General features: G+C 31.7%; 2 protein-coding genes across 4 annotated transcripts in view; one reads left to right on the forward strand and one right to left on the reverse strand.

The window, feature by feature from the left end:
- Positions 1 to 349: 349 nt before the first annotated feature.
- Positions 350 to 14,728, reverse strand: LOC139494303 (probable cytochrome P450 CYP44). Of its 2 annotated transcripts, none has more exons than XM_071282471.1 (10): positions 14,588 to 14,728; positions 10,177 to 10,397; positions 7,464 to 7,701; positions 4,750 to 4,940; positions 4,272 to 4,467; positions 3,680 to 3,854; positions 3,118 to 3,284; positions 2,731 to 2,809; positions 1,897 to 2,056; positions 350 to 792 (listed from the first exon to the last, which is right to left on the reverse strand). In XM_071282471.1, the coding sequence occupies exons 2-10, from the start codon at positions 10,391 to 10,393 to the stop codon at positions 641 to 643; spliced, it is 1,575 nt and encodes a 524-aa protein (XP_071138572.1). In that variant the 5' UTR covers positions 10,394 to 10,397; positions 14,588 to 14,728; the 3' UTR covers positions 350 to 640. The 2 variants fall into 2 exon arrangements, with proteins under 2 accessions (XP_071138572.1, XP_071138580.1); XM_071282479.1 differs by having other exon boundaries at positions 14,498 to 14,722.
- Positions 14,729 to 19,867: 5,139 nt separating this feature from the next.
- LOC139494318 (cortactin-binding protein 2-like) overlaps positions 19,868 to 23,335 on the forward strand; it is a 48,577-nt gene continuing 45,109 nt past the window's right edge. For both annotated transcript variants that reach the window (XM_071282487.1, XM_071282492.1), the window contains exon 1: positions 19,868 to 20,180. In XM_071282487.1, coding sequence (XP_071138588.1) covers positions 20,103 to 20,180 — 78 coding nt within the window. In that variant the 5' untranslated portion in view covers positions 19,868 to 20,102. The remainder of the gene's footprint in view (positions 20,181 to 23,335) is intronic.

Consider the following 23,335-nt stretch of genomic DNA (forward strand, 5'->3'; position numbering starts at 1 on the left):
AACAAACAGACGGACCCACAGACCAGAAAACATAATGCCCATAAATTGGGAATAATAAATGGGGCATAAAAACAAAGTTGAAGATAACTTTAAATTTTAGCAAGAGGGATAATAGTTATCAAAGGTTGTAAGCCATCTTCACCATAATTTATACCAGAACTCATTTCTAACTTAAGCTATTAATATGTATATACTTTATTCATTTTCAGTTACACTGATGAAAAACTCAAAGTGCAAGAGCTCTGACAAAACTATTTTAACTTTCAAAGAGCATATCTCATTTTAAATGTTGTCTAGGTCTAATGTTTGACAACTAGAATGAGAGAAACCCAAACATAATGAACTGCTATTTTGAACTAAAGCTTTAATAATTCATCAATTACAACCTTTTTTACACAAAAATATATCACTGTTATTTATTTCGGATTTTCAATAGAGTTGGTATCAATTATCACTGGTGGACTAACATGTATCATGATCTCAACTCTTATTTTCTAATTTCTTGAATTTTCATGTAGTTTCATTTCATGTATGATTTTTCCGGAGGTGTAATTCTCTTTTCTCGCCATAATCTGATTATATATAACTTATTATGTCTGTATCACATGAATCTTTCCGTTCATAATCAGTAACATTAGAATCATCGATCCACAAATGTAAATGTGGCTGGTTTGTCTGGAACCATTAGAACTTGATACTTTTGAGTCATTTCTTTCCCATGCCACTCAATTTTAAAGTTTTGTAACATACGTCCCAGTAATACATATAATTCTTGTTCTGCAAATCTTCTTCCTGAAGGAGTAAAGCAGAAGAAATATGTTACATTGGTAGCAATGAAATTCACCATTAAAATAAAAAAAAACAATCATTTCAATCCTCTGACATCATACATCAATTAGTGTTGTCGAGACATTGTAGATGACTATGCATCAAAATGAATTGAGAATTTGCTGAAAAAGAGAAAGTTCCTTATATATTCTGCTTTATTTTCCATTCAAATGTCCATGGTCGATGTAATAAAAGGAATAACTAATCCCATATTGGCATAAATCAAGATCAGAACATATTCAACTCTTACACAACAACACTGATAATTCACTCATGTGCTAGGCAAATTCATGAATTAATGTGTTCTTCAGTTACTTGTTTTTTTCTTTTTTTTATATTTCAATTCTTGAATTAGTTATACTAAAACTCTTCATCCCAAGCATCAAGAAATCAATATAAATGTGAGGTTTTAAACTTTGAAAAATGTCTGTAAAGGTAGGGAATTGACCTACATTACATAGCTTCTAACTCAAGTTTTCACTTCATATTTTAAACTGTTACAAGCACAACATTTGTACAATTCTGTTTACGTTTAGATTCTGACCAGTGTATAATCTTGATAAAACTGCGAAATGCATTCTGAACATTCTAATAGGCAATAAGGCTGAACAGTGACCTGTAGTTGTTAATTTCTGTGGCATTTGTCACTTGTGAAGAGTTATCTCATTTGCAATCATACCACATGTTCTTATTTTTATAATTCCATTAAATTATGAGAGAAACCTATTCTACCACTCAACACTTCTTAGTATAATATTTATCCACTCTTAGTAGTTAAATGCACAAATTCTAAAATACTTGGGGTTGTGTGGTAGTATATACATTTATCAAAATAGAATCCAGAAATATGTTTTCATTGATCTATGCTTGAACAAAACATCTAGCATATACAATTCACTCAAAGTAATTTGTGCACCTATTTTTATGTTCTCGTCTCCCATTTGCCATATTTGATTTTAATACAGATCATTCAAAATTTTAAGATAAATGGACATATTTCATCAACTTTCTTCCACTAACAATATTTTCAAAAATTTTATATTTCCCTTGTCAACAGTGCTCACTAACCTGCACACATCCTTGGACCATGTCCAAATGGTGTTAGCAAATAAGGGTGTATATTATGTGCAGATCCATCCCTCAGCCATCTTTCTGGCAAAAATTCTTCTGGGTCAACAAAGTGGTCAGGTGACTTAAACAACACAAAATTACAAAATTCTACAATTGTCTGAAATAAAGATATAGGTAGATGTTAATATAAGAGGAAATAGATGTTACTCAAAACATTAAAATTAGTTGATTGTACATATTGAATGCAGAAACAACAGTATGCATATGCACCTTTATATCAAGATGTAAAATTAATACATGGGATTCCTTTTATTGAACAATTACAATGCATAATGTATAAAAACAACAACAATGAATACATTTTATTTTCTCTACAAAGTCCTCTGCTAGCACCATGTTGAAGGCCATACTTTGACCTATAATGGTTTACTTTTACAAATTTTGACTTGGATGGAGAGTTGTCTCATTGGCACTCATACCAAATCTTCTTATATCTATGTAGTTGGTTGATACTGTAAATTCAGAAATAAGGGCATCCATTTAATTTTAATGTTTTTGAGTGCTTTATATATTTATAAACCAGTGTATTTGAAATAAACAAATATTTTCGTAAAGTAATTTTACTGAGATAAACTTTACACAAACATGACAAGAAACCTGACAAACATAAAATGAAAATTTCAACATCTTCTCAACATAGCTATATTAAATGTGGACATAAAATTAATGAATTGATGAAAATAAGTTGAAATGGGACTTATTCAAATTATGTTTTAGTATTCATAAACAATCTTCTCAAACATAAATGATAAGAAAACAATATTTGTTTACCCCTGCTGGTACTTGGTATCCACCAATCACCACGTTTTTCTGTGGAATTCTTTTTATGTCTAGACCTATAGGCATAAACCTGTAAAATATGTAACCATAACCATATATTATCATGTCTGTTTTAGTGTTTACAATGAATACAGAATGGATACCATATTTATCTCATCTCCAACTTGTAAAATCAAACAATAACACAAAAGGATATTTTTTTTTCGCTAGGCCTCAAAATTTTGCAAAAGAAAGCCAAGATGAGATCATCAAACTTGATGTTTAACTCTACCTGGCTTTAAAAAATTGTCAAAAATTTTACATAATAAATATGTCATTTTAAGGAAAAAGATATAGCTTTTTAAACTGTATTCTATTCTATAATATTAGTCAACATACCTAGCAGCCTCTTTTACACAAGCTTTAAGGTAAACCAGTTTGTTGATTATATCAGGTGTTATCTCCCCTTCTTGTGGTAAAAATTGAGAAATTTCTTTGTAAGCCTTTTCTTGAGCACGAGGACATTTAGCAAGACAAAACATGGTAAAAAGTAAGGTTGGAACAGTCTGGAGAAAAAACAAAAATGAAGATTTAGAATCAACAACTGAACACGGTCACACCATTTTTCAAAAGTTAGACTTTTGTAAATTCTTTTATAACAAAAGTTAAGGTGTCCAGCCTATTTTTGTAAACTGAAATGATATATTATCAATGTTCTGTGATTTGTAGCAGCTGCAATCTGGACCCTGAGGTTTCTGTTCTAAGAAATTTAAATGCATAACACATCTATTGATACATAAATATTGGTGGATTCAAAAAGGTCATTTTAAAAAGCATAAAAAGTGCAATTCACTGAAAAGTACATTTTGCTTTCAAAAATCAATCAATACTTATTTATTTTGTGGAATTCCAATGGCACAAAATTAACTATAAGAAACAGATGTATAAAAAATCAACTTACTGTGTTTAATCCATCACCAAACAATGACAATGTGATAATACTGACATCCTTATAACTTAGTTCTGGTCGAGAAATCAGGTAAGTAAGGAAATTATAATCACCGTCCTGTAATTTTCCAGACTTCTCTAAGTCCTTTATCTTATCAATTGTTTCATCTACTAATTGTTGTCCATTTCTGAAAAACAAAATACCTTTGTTATCTTTAATAGTCATACAAGTCCTCGGGAGCCTGTATTGTTTACTAAGGTGAGGAATCTAAGCTTATGCTTATCATCCTCTTATTCTGGATAACAATAATGTGAACAAATGGTCCTAAATCGTAGCTAGGTCATCTCATAGAGCACAATTCTGAAACTAGACACACACTTACTGCCTACTCCTGTTTTTATTGGTTACTTACCAAAAAAATATATATATCTTTAGGAACGGCGTACTGTATCATAAATGTATTAAAATAGTAGTTAATACAATATCCTGGAGTTGGAGGGTTCCTTCTTTATGATCCTTGAAATAAAACAGGAGAATACTTAGCACCACAATGCAACATCTGCATTCCTGTAACCTTATGATATATATAATACCATTTACTTACCCAAAGAAATAATCCTCAGCATAAACAAGCTTTCTCCATAGTGGTGTCGTAAACAATTTATGAATAGGGAGACTGACTTGTAATTTTGCTGACAGAGCAAATATTTCATCATTATAGTGTATCATTTTCAACAGATGATCTTCAATGTTTGGTAACAGACAACCTAATCTTGCTTCAAAGCATGTCATTCCTGAGGCTGAAAAAATGCACACATGTTGTTAAAATAAATTGTCTTCTTGTTATCTAGTTTGAAATAGTTAACTTTATCATATATAGATCTCGATTTACAATCTAAAGTTTAACATGTTAAAAAAAAATTGATTCAGAAAACAGAACACTGCTAAAAGAGGATATTGCTATTTTAAGTTTGCTATCTTGATGCAGCTGGGGATCAAAACCTATTCTGGAAAATATTGAAATTAGTAGTTCATTACCAAAAGAATTGCTAAGATGGTAATAACATATAACCATTACTTACATTCTAAATTCCATTTTGCAGCTTCACATCTAAAATCATGAATTTCATCATTTTTGTTTTTAACATTTTTCATATGCTTTATGAAATCATTGACAACTTCTTCCACTAAAGGGAGATAAACAGTGACTTCCTTTGGTCTCATCATCATCTGTTGTACTGCACTTCTTAATCTATACCATTCATCTCCATTACTGAAATAATGGGACCAAAAATTAAGAATCTACATACACAGTTAGATTCGGCATTTCAAAGAAACCCAATTATTCAATTTTTGATGAATTCAAACAAAGTTTAATTTTGGACCCTTTGGGCCCCTTATTCCTAAATTGTTGGGACCAAAACTCTCAAAATCAATCCCAACCTTCCTTTTATGGTCAAAAATTGAATGCTTATTTGGGCCCTATTTTGGCCCCTAATTCCTAAACTATTGGGACCAAAACTTCCAAAATCAATCCCAACCTTCCTTTTATGGTCATAAACCGTGTGTCAAAATTTCATAGATTTCTATTCACTAATACTTAAGTAAGAGTGCGAAAACCAAATGTCTTCGGCCGCCAACGTGATACCAATATACGCCCAAAAATTTTTCAATTTTTGCGGTCATATAAAAATTTGGTGCACACTGAATAAGGCGCGTAGCAGGTTATTTAACAGTGTGCATCACATTTTTTTTTGTTATTTCAAATAGACAGAAAAATTATTACAGTCATTTTTTGTAATTTAATTCTAAATTCCATTTTAACCGTAGAAAACCATGAAAAAACATTGATGACGTCAAGGTCACATGACTAAATTATGTCTAAGGGCTGATAACAAAATAACAACAGCCAATCAGAAGACGTGTTACTTCCAAAGTTTCAATGTTTAACTTGTACTATTTCAACAAATTATATCACAAAAAAATTAAGAGTGTTTTTTTAATTTGAATTTCAATTCGGTGTTGCAATACTTTATTATATTGACTAAGTCGAAGGCACATAAATCTAGCTTATAACAATTTGATGTTTTCTTTTAAATGAATGACTTTTTTATGTTGACATAATAATTTTTATATAATACAAAGGTAAATAAGGTTGCACATTTTTCAGGGAGCATAGAAATGATATAACTTTACAATGTGCAATGACATCATTTGCTTTTTTATGAAAAACATTAAAAATCATGTGAATTTAATCAATATATTAGCAATAATAACTAGATTTGCCATTGCAAGCAATAGAAAATGTTACCCCAGTCCACCCATTGCCACAAAACAACTGTAAAAGTTAGCATTTATAGTTTACCATGTTTACAAATCAAGCTCAAAACATAAGCTCTGTTGAGCTTTTAACCAATATCATAGTAAAACTGATATCTATATGCTATTTTATCTTTATGAAAGATTTAGTTAGTCCTTACATATAATCTTGTACTACTAGTTTAGACGGTTAGATACTAAAAACTGTTTTTTAAAACATGTATATAAAAATATGTATGAATCAAGTTGTGTGAAGCCAAATGACAAGCTAAATTGGTCTTGTAAAGTACGAGATATATTATGTAAATATGGTTTTAGTGATGTTTGGTTTTCACCTAGTGTTACAAACAGTCAATCATGTTTGAGTGAATTTAAACCAAAGAGTTAAAGATACTAAAATATCTAAAGGTTTATCATATTTTGAAAATTTGCCGAAATGTACATTGTATCAGTATTTACATGATGGCCACACTATGCCATTACTAGTTATCCATTAATCTAATATTACTTGATATAGAATAAATGGTCATGCACTGTGTATAGATACTATAGTATAGCTAGAAATGAACGTTTTTATAGTATGTGTAATAAAAATGCTATTGAAGATGAGTTTCATTTTATTTTAGAACATGATAAACATAATGATATCAGATGTAAATATATGAAGAGTTTTTACTATGAGAGACTATCTACTTCAAAATAGTGCAACTGTTATCTGTGAGAAATGTTAAAGAGCAAAACAACCTGGGAAAGTAGTTATTTTCTTCAGAAAAAGTATGTAATGGTTAATTATTCAAAATCATGCTTATTCAGAGTTTAATATGTCTTTAAGAGTCTATATGTCATACTTCGCTTAATTCTTTCATTGATTTGAATAATTTGTGTATAAATGTTATATTATGCTGTATATTGTCTATCGGATATTTATATTGTGTAAATCCAATAAGCTGTATTTGCTTACGGAAATAAAGTATTACATAAAAAAAATGGTGTGCATACCTCAAACAAACAGCGACCTAAATGACAAAAATATCAACATCTAAAATTAAATCTAGTGAAAAAACATACATTCTTTTACATGTTCAATGGCACTTTGCAACATTTCAAATTCCAAATCACCAAAGATCTAAAATAAACTAAACAATAAATATCAAAGGTCAGCCATCAACAAGATCTACATTAAGATATGATATATATTACAACCAATGACAATGTTCTTTTCTTGTGATGGATCTAGTAAGACTTCAACCAATGACAATGTTCTTTACTTGTGATGGATCTAGTAAGACTTCAACCAATGACAATGTTCTTTTCTTGTGATGGATCTAGTAAGACTTCAACCAATGACAATGTTCTTTTCTTGTGATGGATCTAGTAAGACTTCAACCAATGACAATGTTCTTTACTTGTGAGGGATCTAGTAAGACTTCAACCAATGACAATGTTCTTTACTTGTGAGGGATCTAATAAGACTTACGTGTTACCTAACCCTGGGGAAAGATTCCTTTGTTCTCTGTACTGTTTTGTTGTATCCAATAATGGGGCTACATATGGAATTTTTCCTTCATACTGATACATAGTTCTGACAAAATCAGGATCAAACAGTCTAACAGCAGTAACTCCACCTATAGTTTCTTTCATTATAGGACCATATTCTTTGTACCTGGACATCAAGGCATCCTGGAATATGTCCACATTAAATCTATTGAAAGGTCCTGAAAAGAACATACCATAAGTCCTAATTTAGTATTTGTTTAAACATGAAAAAACATGTTTTTTTAACCTTTACCTTTAAGTCATTTTCTTTGCCTCCCTTTTCTTATCACATAAAAGTAATAATTACATCTGTCATATTATTATACAACAAACTTGCATATATAACAAACTTAAAACAATTTTCAGTGAACTTTAAAAAAAAAAAAAAAAGAAGTAATAACATGTAGTTAATAGTTATTTTACCTATTGAATAAATAATACTGCCATATTATTACATATGTATACAAGGCACTTAAAATTGAGAATACAAGACACACACTTCAAATTTCTGAAGTCAAATGTACTTTAACTATCTAGGTATGACATATATCTCAAATGTGTGGTCATAGCCATGATAGTTATCAATTGAAGCATTATTAAATCATATAAAATCAAGTTTGCAGTTAATATCTGTCAGTTCTGGGGTTCCCTATTGAGTTTTTGGAAGTTCTAGGGAAATTGTTGCATCCATCTACCATTTTGTCTACATTGTATGACCCAAGTGGGTACCACTATTTTCCGAGGACTCCCAAGAACAGGTTAGCGTTCACTTGTATTTTTGTCCATCTGATGAGTTAAGCCTTTTTCAACTGATTTTTATAGTTCGTTCTTATGTTGTACTGTTAAACCACTGTCCCAGGTTAGGGGGAGGGTTGGGATCCCGCTAACATGTTTAACCATGCCACATTATTTATGTATGTGCCTTTCCCAAGTCAGGAGCCTGTATTTCAGTGGTTGTCGTTTGTTTATGTGTTACATATTCGTTTTTTGTTCATTTTTTTTACATAAACAAGGCCTTTCGTTTTACATTGTCTTATCGGGGCCTTTTATAGCTGACTATGCGGTATGGGCTTTGCTCATTGTTGAAGGCCGTACGGTGACCTATAGTTGTTAATGTCTGTGTCATTTTGGTCTTTTGTGGATAGTTGTCTCATTGGCAATCATACCACATCTTCTTTTTTATAGTAACGTAGATTGTTATCATAACTTGTAAATGTAATGTGCTGTTTTTTACATTATTTGTTATACCGGTACACTTGAAATCTAATGAAAAAAATATATATTATAAACTTTATAAATTGATGGTTAATATCTTGCATAAACAAACTGAAAACAATAAGTTTAGTTTGATATATAAAACAAAGTAGTCTGATAATGATTAATTTTAAAGAAATTTTAAAAATATTGTTAATAACTTGCTCAATGAAAAAAACAAACTTAAAGTATGGATGATATGGCTATCCTATGGATGTCATAGAAATACATGTATGGCTGTCGGGTCTCAGAAGCATATTAACCACAGTCTGGTAGGTACCACGATTTCATGAGGATTACAAGAACAAATTAATATCCCAAGGACAAATTGATTTTACATGGTGTTATACTGCTTAAAGGGGCACTAGCTGTCAAATTCATGGTCACTGATTTGACTCAAATTCTCATAGTTGATTTATAACAATGTAAAACATTTATCCAAACTATCAAAAGTCTTTAAAGAAACAGTTTACAGAGCATGGGGTAGATAATATATAGGTTCGTTTCGTGTATATTTTAGTCCAGACACCATCTAATTAACTATCAATTTGACCTCAGATGACTATATAAGCGATGTTAACATAATAAAGATATGATGAATAGATTAAACAAACACGTGCAATTTGATTTTTATAAGTCTGTTTGATTTTATTTTATAAATTAAAAACAGATGTTTCTCATTGTTTTTAACCGTATAAGAATGATTTTATGTGCATCGAATTAGTAATCAAATGATTTACCGTAGTTTCACTTTCATTGTTGACATTCTTTTTCTTTAAATAACCAGTACACGTACAATGCATGTGTTGTCAATCTCTAGCTAGGGGTTAAATTGAAGTTCACATGAATACGGATTTAAAGAGGTCGACTCATTCACTTGCCAGTGAATAACTAATTATCAATGTTTCTTAGTATAATTTGACAAAATTGAACCTTTTTGGCTACAAAAAGCGAATTGTTCTTTCACTTTTATTATTGATTGAACAAAAAATCAAAATTTAGATTTTTTATATATCTCGTAGCTAGTGCCCCTTTAAATTTGTATAATTATAAGGTCTGAAACGTTTTAGTCATAAATACTCAATATGAATACAAACTATCTTCAAGAAATCGATTGGTATGCAAATTTTTAAAATTCTGAATAATTACGTCCACAATATTGTTTTCAACAAGTAATTTGCATATAACTTACAAAACAAGTTTATCGATTTTCCGGAAGTTAAATTGCGCTTTTATTGAGTAAACACGACTAATATCTCAAAATTTTATACTTTAATATTTATTTAGGTACCGTAGTATTACACCATGTATTTGGGACAAATCGATTTGTCCTTTATATATTAATTAGTTCTTGTAATCCTCAGGAAACAGTTGTACCGCAGTCTGGTCATACGACGTACCTTTCCTGTACTGAAGTAATGTCCCAATGAAAGGCAGTCCCTTGGGTCCAGGAATCTCTTCGAAGGGTTTTGCTTCTTCATATCCTGTCACATTTTCGTATTTTTCGACAACGAAAGTACTTTGATATCTATATCTATAGCTTTGGTTTTGGTACAGCCCATGGTCAAACTTGGGTTTGCAGCAAGTTCTACTGATTATTTTTATAGTTTTAGACATTGCACTGCAAAAAATATCAAAATATATGCATTACTTCCAGGTATGGGATAATCGTAATTAGTAATCATAATCAGCTGTAATCAATTACATTTTGCAGTGTAATTAGTAATCATGCCATTTCTGATTACAAGTAATCGTAATGTAATCGGTGTAATCATGATTACTTTTAGATTACTTTAAGATTACATTCATATGATTACTAGCTGATTACAAACCTTGTATATATATGATCATATATGAAAGTAGTTTTTGATAGATGAAAATAAGAAAATGTAAAGCTTGAATAGAAAATCATGAAACTAGTACATGTATTCACAATGATAAGACCTTGTTTAATGTGATAAATTGTATTATCTATATAACAAATTTGTAAAACCAAGTGTTTTATTTTGTAAACAGTTTACTAAAGGAAATTGCCTCTCCAATATTTCGTTGTGAGATTGAGCTCTTATGATACAAGAATATGCCTTGAAAGAATTTTTTTTTCTTGATTGAAAACTTCTGATATTAACTCCAATTTCATATAAGTTTACCCAATATTTTTACATAACTACATTGAAATTCAAATGCAGAAAACATTTAGTTCCAATTTGACCTTGATAGACGACATAAATATATGAGCCCACTTAATTCAAAATGAGAGTTAAAACAAGATGTCATTTATTGACAAATTGAATAAATTTTGTTTTCCATAAATTCGTGTATAATATGTGCTTTCTAATTTCTATTCTTTATTAACATTGAGCCTTATGACTCATCAGTATTAACTTGTATATGTACAGAGTACATATGTCATAATATTACAAACAATATGCAAAGTAACCAATAGGTGACGTCAGATCGAAGTTTCATCAATACAAAATATCTTTTATAATAATAAACTGTTTCTTTATTTAAAGAGAAATGTATATACTTTCCTAAGTTGCAACGCTGTTTTGAGTTTTCACCTGACAATAATTCTATTAATTATTAATTAGATCAAGTATTAAAAATTTTCAAACAAATAAAGACAATCAACCACTTTTAACTTTATTGATATTGTTGTTAAGACAATAAAATTTTAATACCCAAGCTCACCTATTGTTTGTTAAAAAAAATGGAAGTAGTGATTAACACCTGTAAAAACATTAATGGATGTGTCAATTATGTCCCAACAGACAATAAACTATACTTAATTAATTTTTCCTTATTTGTTCAGGTTTTTTGTTAATTAGGCAGTTGGTTAAAATTTGTAAAAAAAAATTAAATTCATATACATGTATCATATATCATATATCTTTTAAGATAAAGAACACATGTCTATAGCTATTTTATAAAATTACACATGTTACACTGTACTTGTCTATAAATTCATTTAAATAATATGAATAAATTAAGGCTTTTAAGAAAATCACCCAAATTAGCTTTTTTGTGAGGATAAAAAGTTATAAAAAAAACTTTGATATTGCAATATACAATGTAATCATAAGTAATCTAAAGTAATCACGATTACTTTAAAGAAAAGTAATCTAATGTAATTGATTACATATGAAATAGGGTGTAATTGTAATGTAATCCATTACATTTTATTAGCAAAGTAATTGTAATTTAATCAGTTACATTTTAAAGTAATCAACCCCATCCCTAATTACTTCTATATGTTATCTAAAATTATCTACTGGTAATCAGTTTTCAAAAAAGGGAAAAAGTTTGAACCAATCAACTACAGACCGATATCATTAACCTGAATATGTTGTAAGATAATGGAGCACATAGTAACCAGCCATATCATGTGCCATGCCGATAAAAACAATATCCTGTATGACCTTCAACATGGATTTCTGACAGAAGAAACTATCATGTGAAACCCAGCTGATAGAATTCATCGACCACATCACCAAAAACCTTGATAGTGGCGAACAAACAGACTGCCTAATCATGGACTTTTCAAAGGCATTTGACAAGGTCGACCATAGTCTACTAACACACAAAGTTCAACACTCTGGAATAAGAGAAAAAACAAACGACTTGATTAAAAACTTCCTATCTGAGAGAACCCAACGAGTTCTTATAGAAGGGGAAACATCTGACTCTATTGAAGTAAAGTCTGGGATACCATAAGGATCTGTGCTATGACCCAGCCTCTTCCTCTTCTATATAAATGACATGCCAGAAAATATTAAATCAACTGAGAGACTATTTGCAGATGACACCATTGTATACATCACAGTAACATCAGATGATAATACCCTCCAGGAAGATTTAGACAAGTTGGCTGTCTGGGAAGAAAAATGAATGATGAATGTCAGGAACTATCAGTAACAAAGAACAGAACACATATTATAAAGGACTATCATTTACATAGCCACACTTTGGAGCACGTAACATCTGCAAAATACTTAGGAGTAACTATAACATCAGACCTTAAATGGGATAAACATATCAAAAACATCTGTGCCAAGGCAAACAAGAGTGCACACCCTGATGAAATGTCTCGCCTTCTATACTAATCATTGATATTATGTTGATAGTCCTAAGTATAAAGCTAATCTTTATTACAACTGTCACATAAACTTAACATTTACCAAGATAACTTAACAAAGACCAATGAATCTTGAAAATGAGGTCAAGGTCAGATGAACCATGCCAGACAGACATGTACAGCTAACAATGCTTCTATACAACATATATAGTTGACCCATTACTTATAGTTTAAGAAAAATAGACCAAAACACAAAAGCTTAACACTCTGCAATGAACCGTGAAAATGAGGTCAAAATAAAACCTGCGCGACTGACATGAAGATCATAAAATATTTCCATACACCAAATATAGTTGACCTATGGCATATAGTATCAGATAAAAAGACCAAAACTTAAAAACTTAACTTTGACCACTGAACCATGAAAAATGAGGTCAAGGTCACATGACATCTGCCCTCTAGACATGTACACCTTACAATCATTCCATACAACAAATATAGTAGACCTATTGCATATAGAAAGAGAAAAACAGACCAAAACACAAAAATTTAACTATAACCACTTAACCATGAAAATGAGGTCAAGGTCAGATGACACCTGCCAGTTGGACATGTACACCTTACAGTCCTTCCATACACCGAATATACTAGCCCTATTGCTTATAGAATCTGAGATATGGACTTGACCACCAAAACTTAACCTTGTTCACTGATCCATGAAATGAGGTCCAGGTCAAGCGAAAACTGTCTGACGGACATGAGGATCTTGCAAGGTACGCACATAACAAATATAGTTATCCTATGACTTATAATAAGAGAGAATTCAACATTACAAAAAAATTGAACTTTTTTTTCAAGTGGTCACTGAACCATGAAAATGAGGTCAAGGACATTAGACATGTGACTGACAGAAACTTTGTAACATGAAGCATTTGTATACAAAGTATGAAGCATCCAGGTCTTCCACCTTCTAAAATATAAAGCTTTTAAGAAGTGAGCTAACGCCGCAGCCGGATCACTATCCCTATGACCAGCTTTCTGCAACAAAAGTTGCAGGCTTGACAATCACACCATCAGATTTCTCAAAAGAAACCCCAATATCTCTAACAGTGATATATCAAAGAAAAGGCCTACATCTCCCTTGTTAAACCAACAGTTGAGTATGCCAGCTCTCTATGCTGAGTATGGGATCCATACCTCCAAAAGATGAACACAAGTTAGAAATAGTACAAAGGAGATCAGCCAGACAGGTAACAAACCGGTACAGTAACAGATCATCCATTACTGATATGTTGGAACAACTAAAGTGGACACCACTTGAAGATAGAAGGAAAAGCGCACGACTATCAATGCTGTATAAGATCAACAATCAGGAGGTCAATGTTGCAGCAAGCCACAAACTCATTCCACTGTGCAGGATCTCATGAATTATGGGCCCAAACTCTTTTCAGATCCCACAATGTAACATGACAACAAGGAAAGAGTCATTCTACCCTGTAACCCGAGGACCATCAGGGATTGGAATGCCTTACCCTCCTCAGTTACATCTGTCAGCAGCCTTGAATCGTTCAATAGGGTCCTGAAAAACAAATAAATCAAAATCCCTTGTTTTTAATCCCCACTGTTAAATATTTGTATAGCACCTTTTTGTTTTTGTTTGATATTTTAATCAAATATCATTATTTTTCCGCACACCCAAAAGTGACAGAAAAGTCAACATGGTTGTCACTAACCGGTAGAAGTAGAAGTAGAAGGTATAATGTCATCACCAAATTATGCAGATTTCCCTTGCCATGACTATTGAAATAAAAAAAAATATTTTTGCAGACAGTTTTATTCCGAAAGGATTATCTTTCCTTGGTGCTAATAAATTTAGACTTCTTACCGGAACGTGATACGGTAAATTTCCGTATTGGTTTAATAATTTTGGGCACTGGCTATTGTTACGTTGAAAACGTAATAATGACGAAAAAACTTATTCTTATGTCCAAAGACTGATTTTCGGTTTACAAGATCGGATTAGAAACCTTTTAAATACGGATGTTACAAAAATATGTGTATCTATGGCAAACTATAGCGTTATTGTTACTTTATATTTGTTTAACTGACCTAGCTGAGACTACTATATGTGGTATAGTAGTCTCAGTTTAAACCTAACTTGTGACTAACTTCGGTTTTGTTTCAAGGCTAAATTCTCCGCTGAGTTATTACAAGGATTTGTATTATTATAGACAAGAAAAGACAATAATTCATTTAAGTCTCACCTCTGATAACACATTTATGAAAAATTACATAATTTTACAATAGCCATGATATATATAGGAAGATGTGGTGTGAGTGCCAATGAGACAACTCTCCATCCAAATAACAATTTTAAAAAAGTAAACCATTATAGGTCAATGTACGGCCTTCAACACGGAGTCTTGGCTCACATCGAACAACAAGCTATAAAGGGCCCTCAAAATACTAGTGTAAAACCATTGAAACGGAAAAACCAACGGTCCGAGTAATCTATATAAAATTTTAAAAAAAACGAGAAACAAAGACTCGTATAAATTACATAAACAAACGACAACTACTGTACATCAGATTTTCAAGGACAGGTGCAAACATTTGCAGCGGGATTAAACTACGTTTTAATGGATCCAAACCTTCTCCCTTTTTTGAAACAATAGCATAACATCACAACATAGAAAAACACATAATAAAATATCAATTGGCAGGCTTAACTCAATCAAAAAAACGTACATTAATAACTTCACATATTAACTGGTTATTAAAATAAATATTATGATAATTACATTTCAACAAGTAATGTTTAAACAATTATTTTCAACAGGGACTTTCTATACTAGAATTAGTATAGAAAGTCCCGTTTTCAAGTAGTAATTGTTTCAATGTTCTTCAAGGTAATATCATATATTTACAGTGTCAAACGTGTACCCCGCCGCGGTAATCACTCAAAATTAAAACAAAATCAACTTAGGCCGTGTTCACACCAAATGCTGTGTACAGTAAACATGTTTACATTTGGTTTAATGTAATGCACACTAGTTTCACATTAAATTTGTTCACATCTTTACACCTTGTTTAGCTACCTGTACATAAGATTTGTTCACACTTGTAAACTATATGTCATTTAAATGTTCATTACGTAGAACAGAATTCAAATTTTCCAACAACTTTTCTAGCAGTTAGGGAACGACCATTTGACTTTTAAAAAAAAGGGGGGGGGGTGATTTTACCACAATTTGATTTAAAAACATGGGGTCATACAGAAGATTAGAATGAACAAATGTTCTGAATCCAAAGTTTGCCCATACGTTATAGTGCCAAATTTTGAATTGGTTCCATATAAAAAAGAAAAAAATATAAACTTTCGCCCGAGAAAAAAATCTGACTCAGATGTCTCGATTACGCATTGAAAACGTAGGCTGCATCAGCTTGCTTACAGACCTGACTAGAATTTCGATGTTAAGGATCACTACATTTTTATCTTTTCTGTTTGTTTCAAATGGTATTTTTTCTCCAAGGAGTATTTAGGCAGCAACCATTTGATTTTTTTTTTTTTGGGGGGGGGGGGGGGAGGGGCTATGGATTTTTTTCTGGACAATCTATTCCAAAACATTTTTGGTTCTTTCAATTTTAGCATAAAATATAGTGGCAGCTCAGGGTGAAACAAACTTTTTTTCTCAGGGTCAAAAACAAATTATATTTTTCTCCAAAAATTGGAAACAAACTTCTTTTCCAAAACAAATTTATAGCCCCCCTCCCCCCGAACATCAAATGGTTGCTGCCTTAGCAAAAGGAGGGGTTATGGTTTTTCTAACTGTATTTTAACGGACTTAAGATACTGCACAAACAAACAATTAGCCTCACCCTTTTTCAGTAATGCATTTATGAGTGAATCGTTATTTGAGTAAAGACCAGTGGCAAATATTTCTGTCAGTGTGTACGTCCAGTCGATTCGGGAAGACTTTTTTCAAATGAATTATGTGTTCGGCAATGATGATGGATGAGTCTTGTTTGTCTTGATAAGGGGTTAATAAGGCTAGGTAAAAAAAATCATAACAAATAAATATATCAAGTTTAGACAAATATTTCTTCAAAGAACTTTATTAATAAGTGTTATTAGTATCAATTTTATATAAAAATCGCTTCTTTTTTAAATATACATGGGAAAATTAAAGTTCTGAATGCCTAGTTTAGTGTACACTTAACCTACACAAGGCCTACATCGACTATCGACTGCATGTAGACAAAACATGATTTACACTACATGTAAACATTGAGTTTTATCGATGAGAACGTAATTATGTTAAGTTTATGTGTGAGTTACACTAACACAACATCGAGGTTAGGTCAATGTGAACACGGCCTTATTCATGCAAAGAAATTGACTCCGACGTTGAAATTTTGTAAAAAGTAACAAAATATATAAATGCATGATTATTAATATTGACCATTTCGGTGTTATATGGCCGTGTTCTAAGCGACACGTACATGAAGGTCATAAATTAATTTGTTGAATGAAATAAAATCTTGCATTCAGATTTACCAATAAAATAGTATGGAAGTGTAGCTGTAAAGAGTAGAAAAATCAAAACAACAGAATCAAAAGGACAATCAAGAGCACGTAATTTATCCAAAACATCAAAGATTTTTTACACTCCAAAAATAGTTTATTCCACTATATTCATATATTTAATTACAATTGTTTACGATAAGCTCTTTAAAAGTAGTTAATGAACTTGTTAAAATCACTGAAAGATTAGTTGTAGAACACTTACTAGAGATGAAACAATATTTAAATGGTTTTTTTTTTTGTGTAGTTTAGGTAGCCAATACATAGTAGGGACCTTCAAATGTTCAGAAGAAGCCTGAAGCTTTGATTTGGTTATGATATGTTTGTTAATTATATGACTCTCTGTGGAGCGCCTGGACTTGAATGTAGATTAATTTAACATTTCCCTATTAAGAACGTTCGTGTAGTATTTACGGCATACCACCACCACATTGTTGGCTGCTTTGTCGGCCGGTACAAACACCGTTGCAACCGGACGGCCGCTTTGAAAGTTCTTGAAGTTTATTTCTTATTCTGGAAATAGAGATTAATATATGGCCTTTTCCATATCAGCCTGGGTATCATCCCGAGACGGAGTCGAGGTGCTGATATGGGGGTCTCGGGATGATACCCAGGCTGATATGGAAAAGGCCATGTATTAATCGCTTTATCATATACTTCCGACAATAGTTTAATGAAAGTCAAATACTGGAAACACCGGAAGTAACTTGCACGAGAGGCACTATTATGGGTTTTGTGCACGAGATGCCCCTGATATGGGTTATCAGCCCGGGTGGGAAATTATGGCTTTAAATTTGTACTTCCGCCCATTACACATATGCAAAAGCTATCATATCAATGCTAAGTATATGATAAATAGGTGTATTATGTACTCTATAATTTACATCTAAATTATTTTCAAAATGTGATATTGTATTATCTTCCACATTTATACATTTATTTAAATAAGAATCAAGAGAATTTTTATCAGATTTTTCCCGTGTACACCACTTTTTACAAAACGAGGAAATTGCATCTTTGGTGACTTGACGACACTCTTTCCAATCTATATTAGATGGAGGACAATATTTTGCTCCTTTTTACAAAAAGTGGTTAACCTCTATGTCTTGGGCGATATTGAGGTCATCTGTAATAACATGGCCATAGGGAACGGATATAAACTTCGATGATTCACAGTATGTTTAAGAAACATTGAAGCCAACTGGTTTGGACGCTTTCTTCTGGTAAAGAATGGTCACACTAGGGATTTAAATATTTTCAAGTACTGAATGTATGAGATTCAATGTGCATATATCACAGGCACTTGTCTTTTTCTATATATGTATTTTGTATACTAGTAGTTCATATTCTTCTATTTGTTAACCATATTCCCTTCTGAACGTCGGGATTGCCTTGTGGGACGTTACCCACGGTTAATTTTAAATAAAACATTTTGATACGGTTTGTTTTAAAAATTATTCTAAATATAAAACAATTAGAAAAGAATAGATAAATAATTAACTTTTAATTGGTACTGATTGTCTGACATTGTGTATGTTGTGTTAAATTATAAAACGAAACCATCAGAAAACAATTATGTTTATATACTCATCATATTCATAGATACATGGATTCAAATTTTATATATGCGCCAGTCGCGCGTTTCGTCTACAAAAGACTCAACAGTGTCGCTCGAATCAAAAAATTTCGAAAGGCCAAATATTAAAAGTACAAACTTGGTTGAAGAGCATTGAGGACCGAAAATCCCAAAAGTTTGCCAAATACAGCTAAGGTAAATTTATATTCCGAATAAAAAAAGTAAAGGCAGTGGAATAAAACATTCATTTCCCTTTAGCTTTGTGAGATATGAAGATTTGTTCACCGTCAAAAAGTCATATATCCGGTCCTCTGGCGATGCCCTCGTGAAATACGATTTTCACCCATTGCATGGCTTGATGATATAAATTACCTTATACTTTGATACATGTACTAAGACCAATTGGTGGCCATAATTGGCTGTTTTCTGTTATTTTATCAAGTTGCTTTCTCTTTGCACTAGTTGCATGCTCTAAAATTCTAAAATTTAGATTTTTTTTTAGAAAGATACGATTTGTTCATTTTTTTTTATAAACTATATGGTATATAATTTTAAAAGTCATATAGGCCTAAATAAAATTATAAAAAAAAAGCAAAAGGACAAAAAAATAAAACAAATTTACAAGGAATATGTTTCCGGAAAAAATAATTACCGTTAAAGTAATCTGGTTTAGTATTTAGAATCTCCATTTCAGTATTTTTATTTTCACCACACGTTCCCTTTTCAAATGAAAAGTAGTAAAATGTAACAACATCAATTTGAAACAGAATAAAATTAAACAATTCCGAAATTATAAATTTTACCATTATCGTTTGCTATAAGGTTTTTCAAGATGTTGGATTTCGAAACAATAGAGAGTACCATAAACATTTTGTCACGTGACCAAATATTAAATTTCTGCAAACAATATGATCAAAAGACTCCAAATAATTAGATGCCCTGGAGCGTAAACACTTCAGTGCAACTAGTTGTACACAAAAGACCACGTGTTAACATGTAGTTAATTGTTAATTATTGGTTTCTAAAGATTAATGAGTGAAACATCAAAGGAAAGCTGAACTGACATTTCATTTGTTTTCGATCCAAGATGGCGGGTCGAAATGTTCGACAACAGCAGCCTAATATATATGATACACCCGAAAAGTTGCAGTCAAACACTCTAAAGGTACATTCATCTGAATTAAATTTCAGTTATGCATCTCCTCATAACTTAAACGATTGTCCATGACCTACTGACAGAACATTGCCGAAGATATTTATAAACTTGACACAAAAAAAAGACTGCCAACTACTTTTCGCCAGGAATTCTAGTCAAATCGGCACCTGGTTAAATCGGCACTTGGTCAAATCGGCACCTAGTCAAATTGGCACCTGGTTAATTCGGCACTTGATGTAGTCAATACACCTTATCGCTATTTGTCCGCCATTGCTGGAAATCACACAGGTTCCCGTAAAATTTTGACGTCATAAAACAAAATGTCTGACGCCACAATGGAAAAGTGATTGTTGTTGACGTCAAAAGTTCAAGCGGATGGGTCAGCCGGGAATAGCGATAAGGTGTATTCGGCACCCATGTTAAATTTTAATAATAGATTGAGATTGTTGTTTATATGTCTCTGATGATGTGTACAAAATATAACTTTGTACAATTTATAATTTGTACAGGGTTTTTGTACAAGTTATAAGTTTTTTGACACACATTTTCTTACACCAGGTGATACAAGTTTATTTTTAAAAATGTTCTAGTTCAATCTTTAAATTCAAATTTATATACTTTAACCTAACATTTCGTGCTATTATCCTTGTCCTCACAATGGAAATGAGGATACCTGAATAGTTTACATTCGAATTTTAATTTCTCCTGATACCACATATATCCATAAAAAGTCTTTTTGTGGTCTAATCATGTTTGTGTATTAATTCTCGCTATTAGATTATATCATATAGTTGTGAAAATATGACAGAAATATGCGAAACAAAAGCTGGTGTTACATTGTGTTTTCAATATGTACTTGATTAAAGTTATTTATTAATTGAAAAGAAAATTATCAAAACCATGAAAACATCAGTCACATAATGTTGAGAAAACTTTAAATGATCAACTTTTGTATTTTTACAGCTTGATGCTTTTTAACAAAATAAATCATGATCGAATTTATACATTTTTAGAAATATCTATATTACTAGAACACACCCGTGATATCGCGGGTCCGTGACTGAATATTAAGCCTTATTTTTTTAATTTAGTATTGGTATTGTAATCTGATAAAGTCATGCCGATTATAAGATACACAGTTTTCTCTGTTTTCAAATCTTTCTGTTTGAACCCGTCGAACTGGAAATTTTGAATGATTGGTAGGTAATATTAATTATTTGGAAAACAACAGGTCATTCGTATTGTTATCTTAGAAAGTCTTACTGATTAAAATACTGCAATAGGGAATATTTTGACAATGAATGAATTTAGTAGTGTCAACCCTGTGATTATGACCCGTGTATATAGCAAAATCCTAAATACACCGTTTGGTGGTGTGCCTGTCAGATGCCGAACGTACAGATAAGATCAGATAAGGTAATAGGTAACAGGTGAATATACTATTGGTATCGGTATCGGATTCGACCCGGAACTTGTTAATTATTGGCAATATTAATTATGTTGAAAACAAAAGGGTCTGGAGTGGTGTAATTTTTAATCTACACCACTGTCCTATATAAGCTATGTATAAAGTTGAATTCTTTGATTCATCGTTTTTACGTGATGACGGCTGACAAATTGGACCTCGTAATTTTAGTATTATAGATATTTGGGACTATTATGCTAGTATACTTAAATTACTAACTTAACATAATAGTCCCAGTCCCATATATTATATCAAATATTAATGGATGCCGAATTGACTTTAAATAGGTGCCGATTTGACTAGATGCCGATTTAACCAGGTGCCAATTTGACTTTTTCTATGGGTGCCGATTTGACCAGGTGCCGATTTGACTTGTACCCTTCGCCAGCCACCACCTCACTTGTCTCAGTGGTCTTATAGCAGACTTGCAATGTATCTGTAACTTGAATGAGTACAAAGTGATCATATTCTTTCTTCTTCTTATCTGTAAGGCATACAACAGAAGGAATGAAACGGTCGGTGTATTAATAAAAGGTTCATAACCATTTATAAATATAATTTGTTTTAACGCCAAAATTTTTTAAAACTGATGTTTGTTTGGAAAAATTGTGTTTCAGAAAATTTTTTCATAAAAGGCCTGTTCCAGGATACTGAATAAGACGAACCTGTCATGTGACTTCAGTTACGACATGACAAAAAATTATTCATCATTTCCAACATTTTGGGTCTAATACATGTTGAGCAAATGGGTGAAAAGTTTGATCTTATGCCGCACAATATATTTAGGAAATTAAAATTTAATAAGATGGTTAAAATTACATACTTACGGAACAGAAATTATTTCTATAATTCCCTACAGAATGATGAGTATGAAAGCCCTGGAAACTTTCAATAGAGCAAGGATACAGATCTGCCTTCTATCTAATAAATGTAAATGACTTTATAAAGGCGTTCAAAATTGACGAACTTTTCCGGTGAAAGACAGGATTCCAGAAATGACGTATAGGGTGAATTCAAAGAGATAAAAGTACCCTTTAATAATAATTTATGAAATTAAACTGCTAGTAGCCGTAGTAGGTATTGCATGATATATAAAGTGCACCCTATTGCCATATGGAAATCTGAGCTGGTTGACTCGAGAATATGCATCTCTTGAAATATTGACGTCCTACAAGAACTACATTTCCATTGTGGCATCAGATATTTTGTATTTTGACATCACAATTTTTAAGGGAACCTTTCTGATGTCCAGTAACAGATCTGGAAGGATTTTTCTCAAAGGGCCCAAGGTCCCCCATTAATAAATTCAATGTCAGAGCCATTTTAAAAAATAATGCCTATGGGTCATATTGTCAAATGAGTGGGCCATTTGAATTGACTACATAAAAAAAAAGAAAAAAAGTGTATATTTCAGCAAAGAGGTGTTGGTACTTGCCTTTATGATTTTAAATAATATCATGGATATTGTTCCTGTGATTTTGTAATTTCAATTTCAACGAACATACAATAACTTCTTTCAAACCGGACAATATTTAAGATAACCTTTATTTACAATGTTTAAACTGTTACTGTTGCCTTGTTCGTGTTCATGTTTTTTTTACATTAAATTTGGGTCTTCGTTGATACCATACTTACATGTATTCCAGACGTTCCGTATTAGAGGATGTTTCTGACATTTCCTCTGCACTTCTTGTATTAT

The sequence above is a fragment of the Mytilus edulis genome, chromosome 1 (genome assembly GCF_963676685.1).
Source record: "Mytilus edulis chromosome 1, xbMytEdul2.2, whole genome shotgun sequence".
NCBI classification, from domain to species: domain Eukaryota; kingdom Metazoa; phylum Mollusca; class Bivalvia; order Mytilida; family Mytilidae; genus Mytilus; species Mytilus edulis.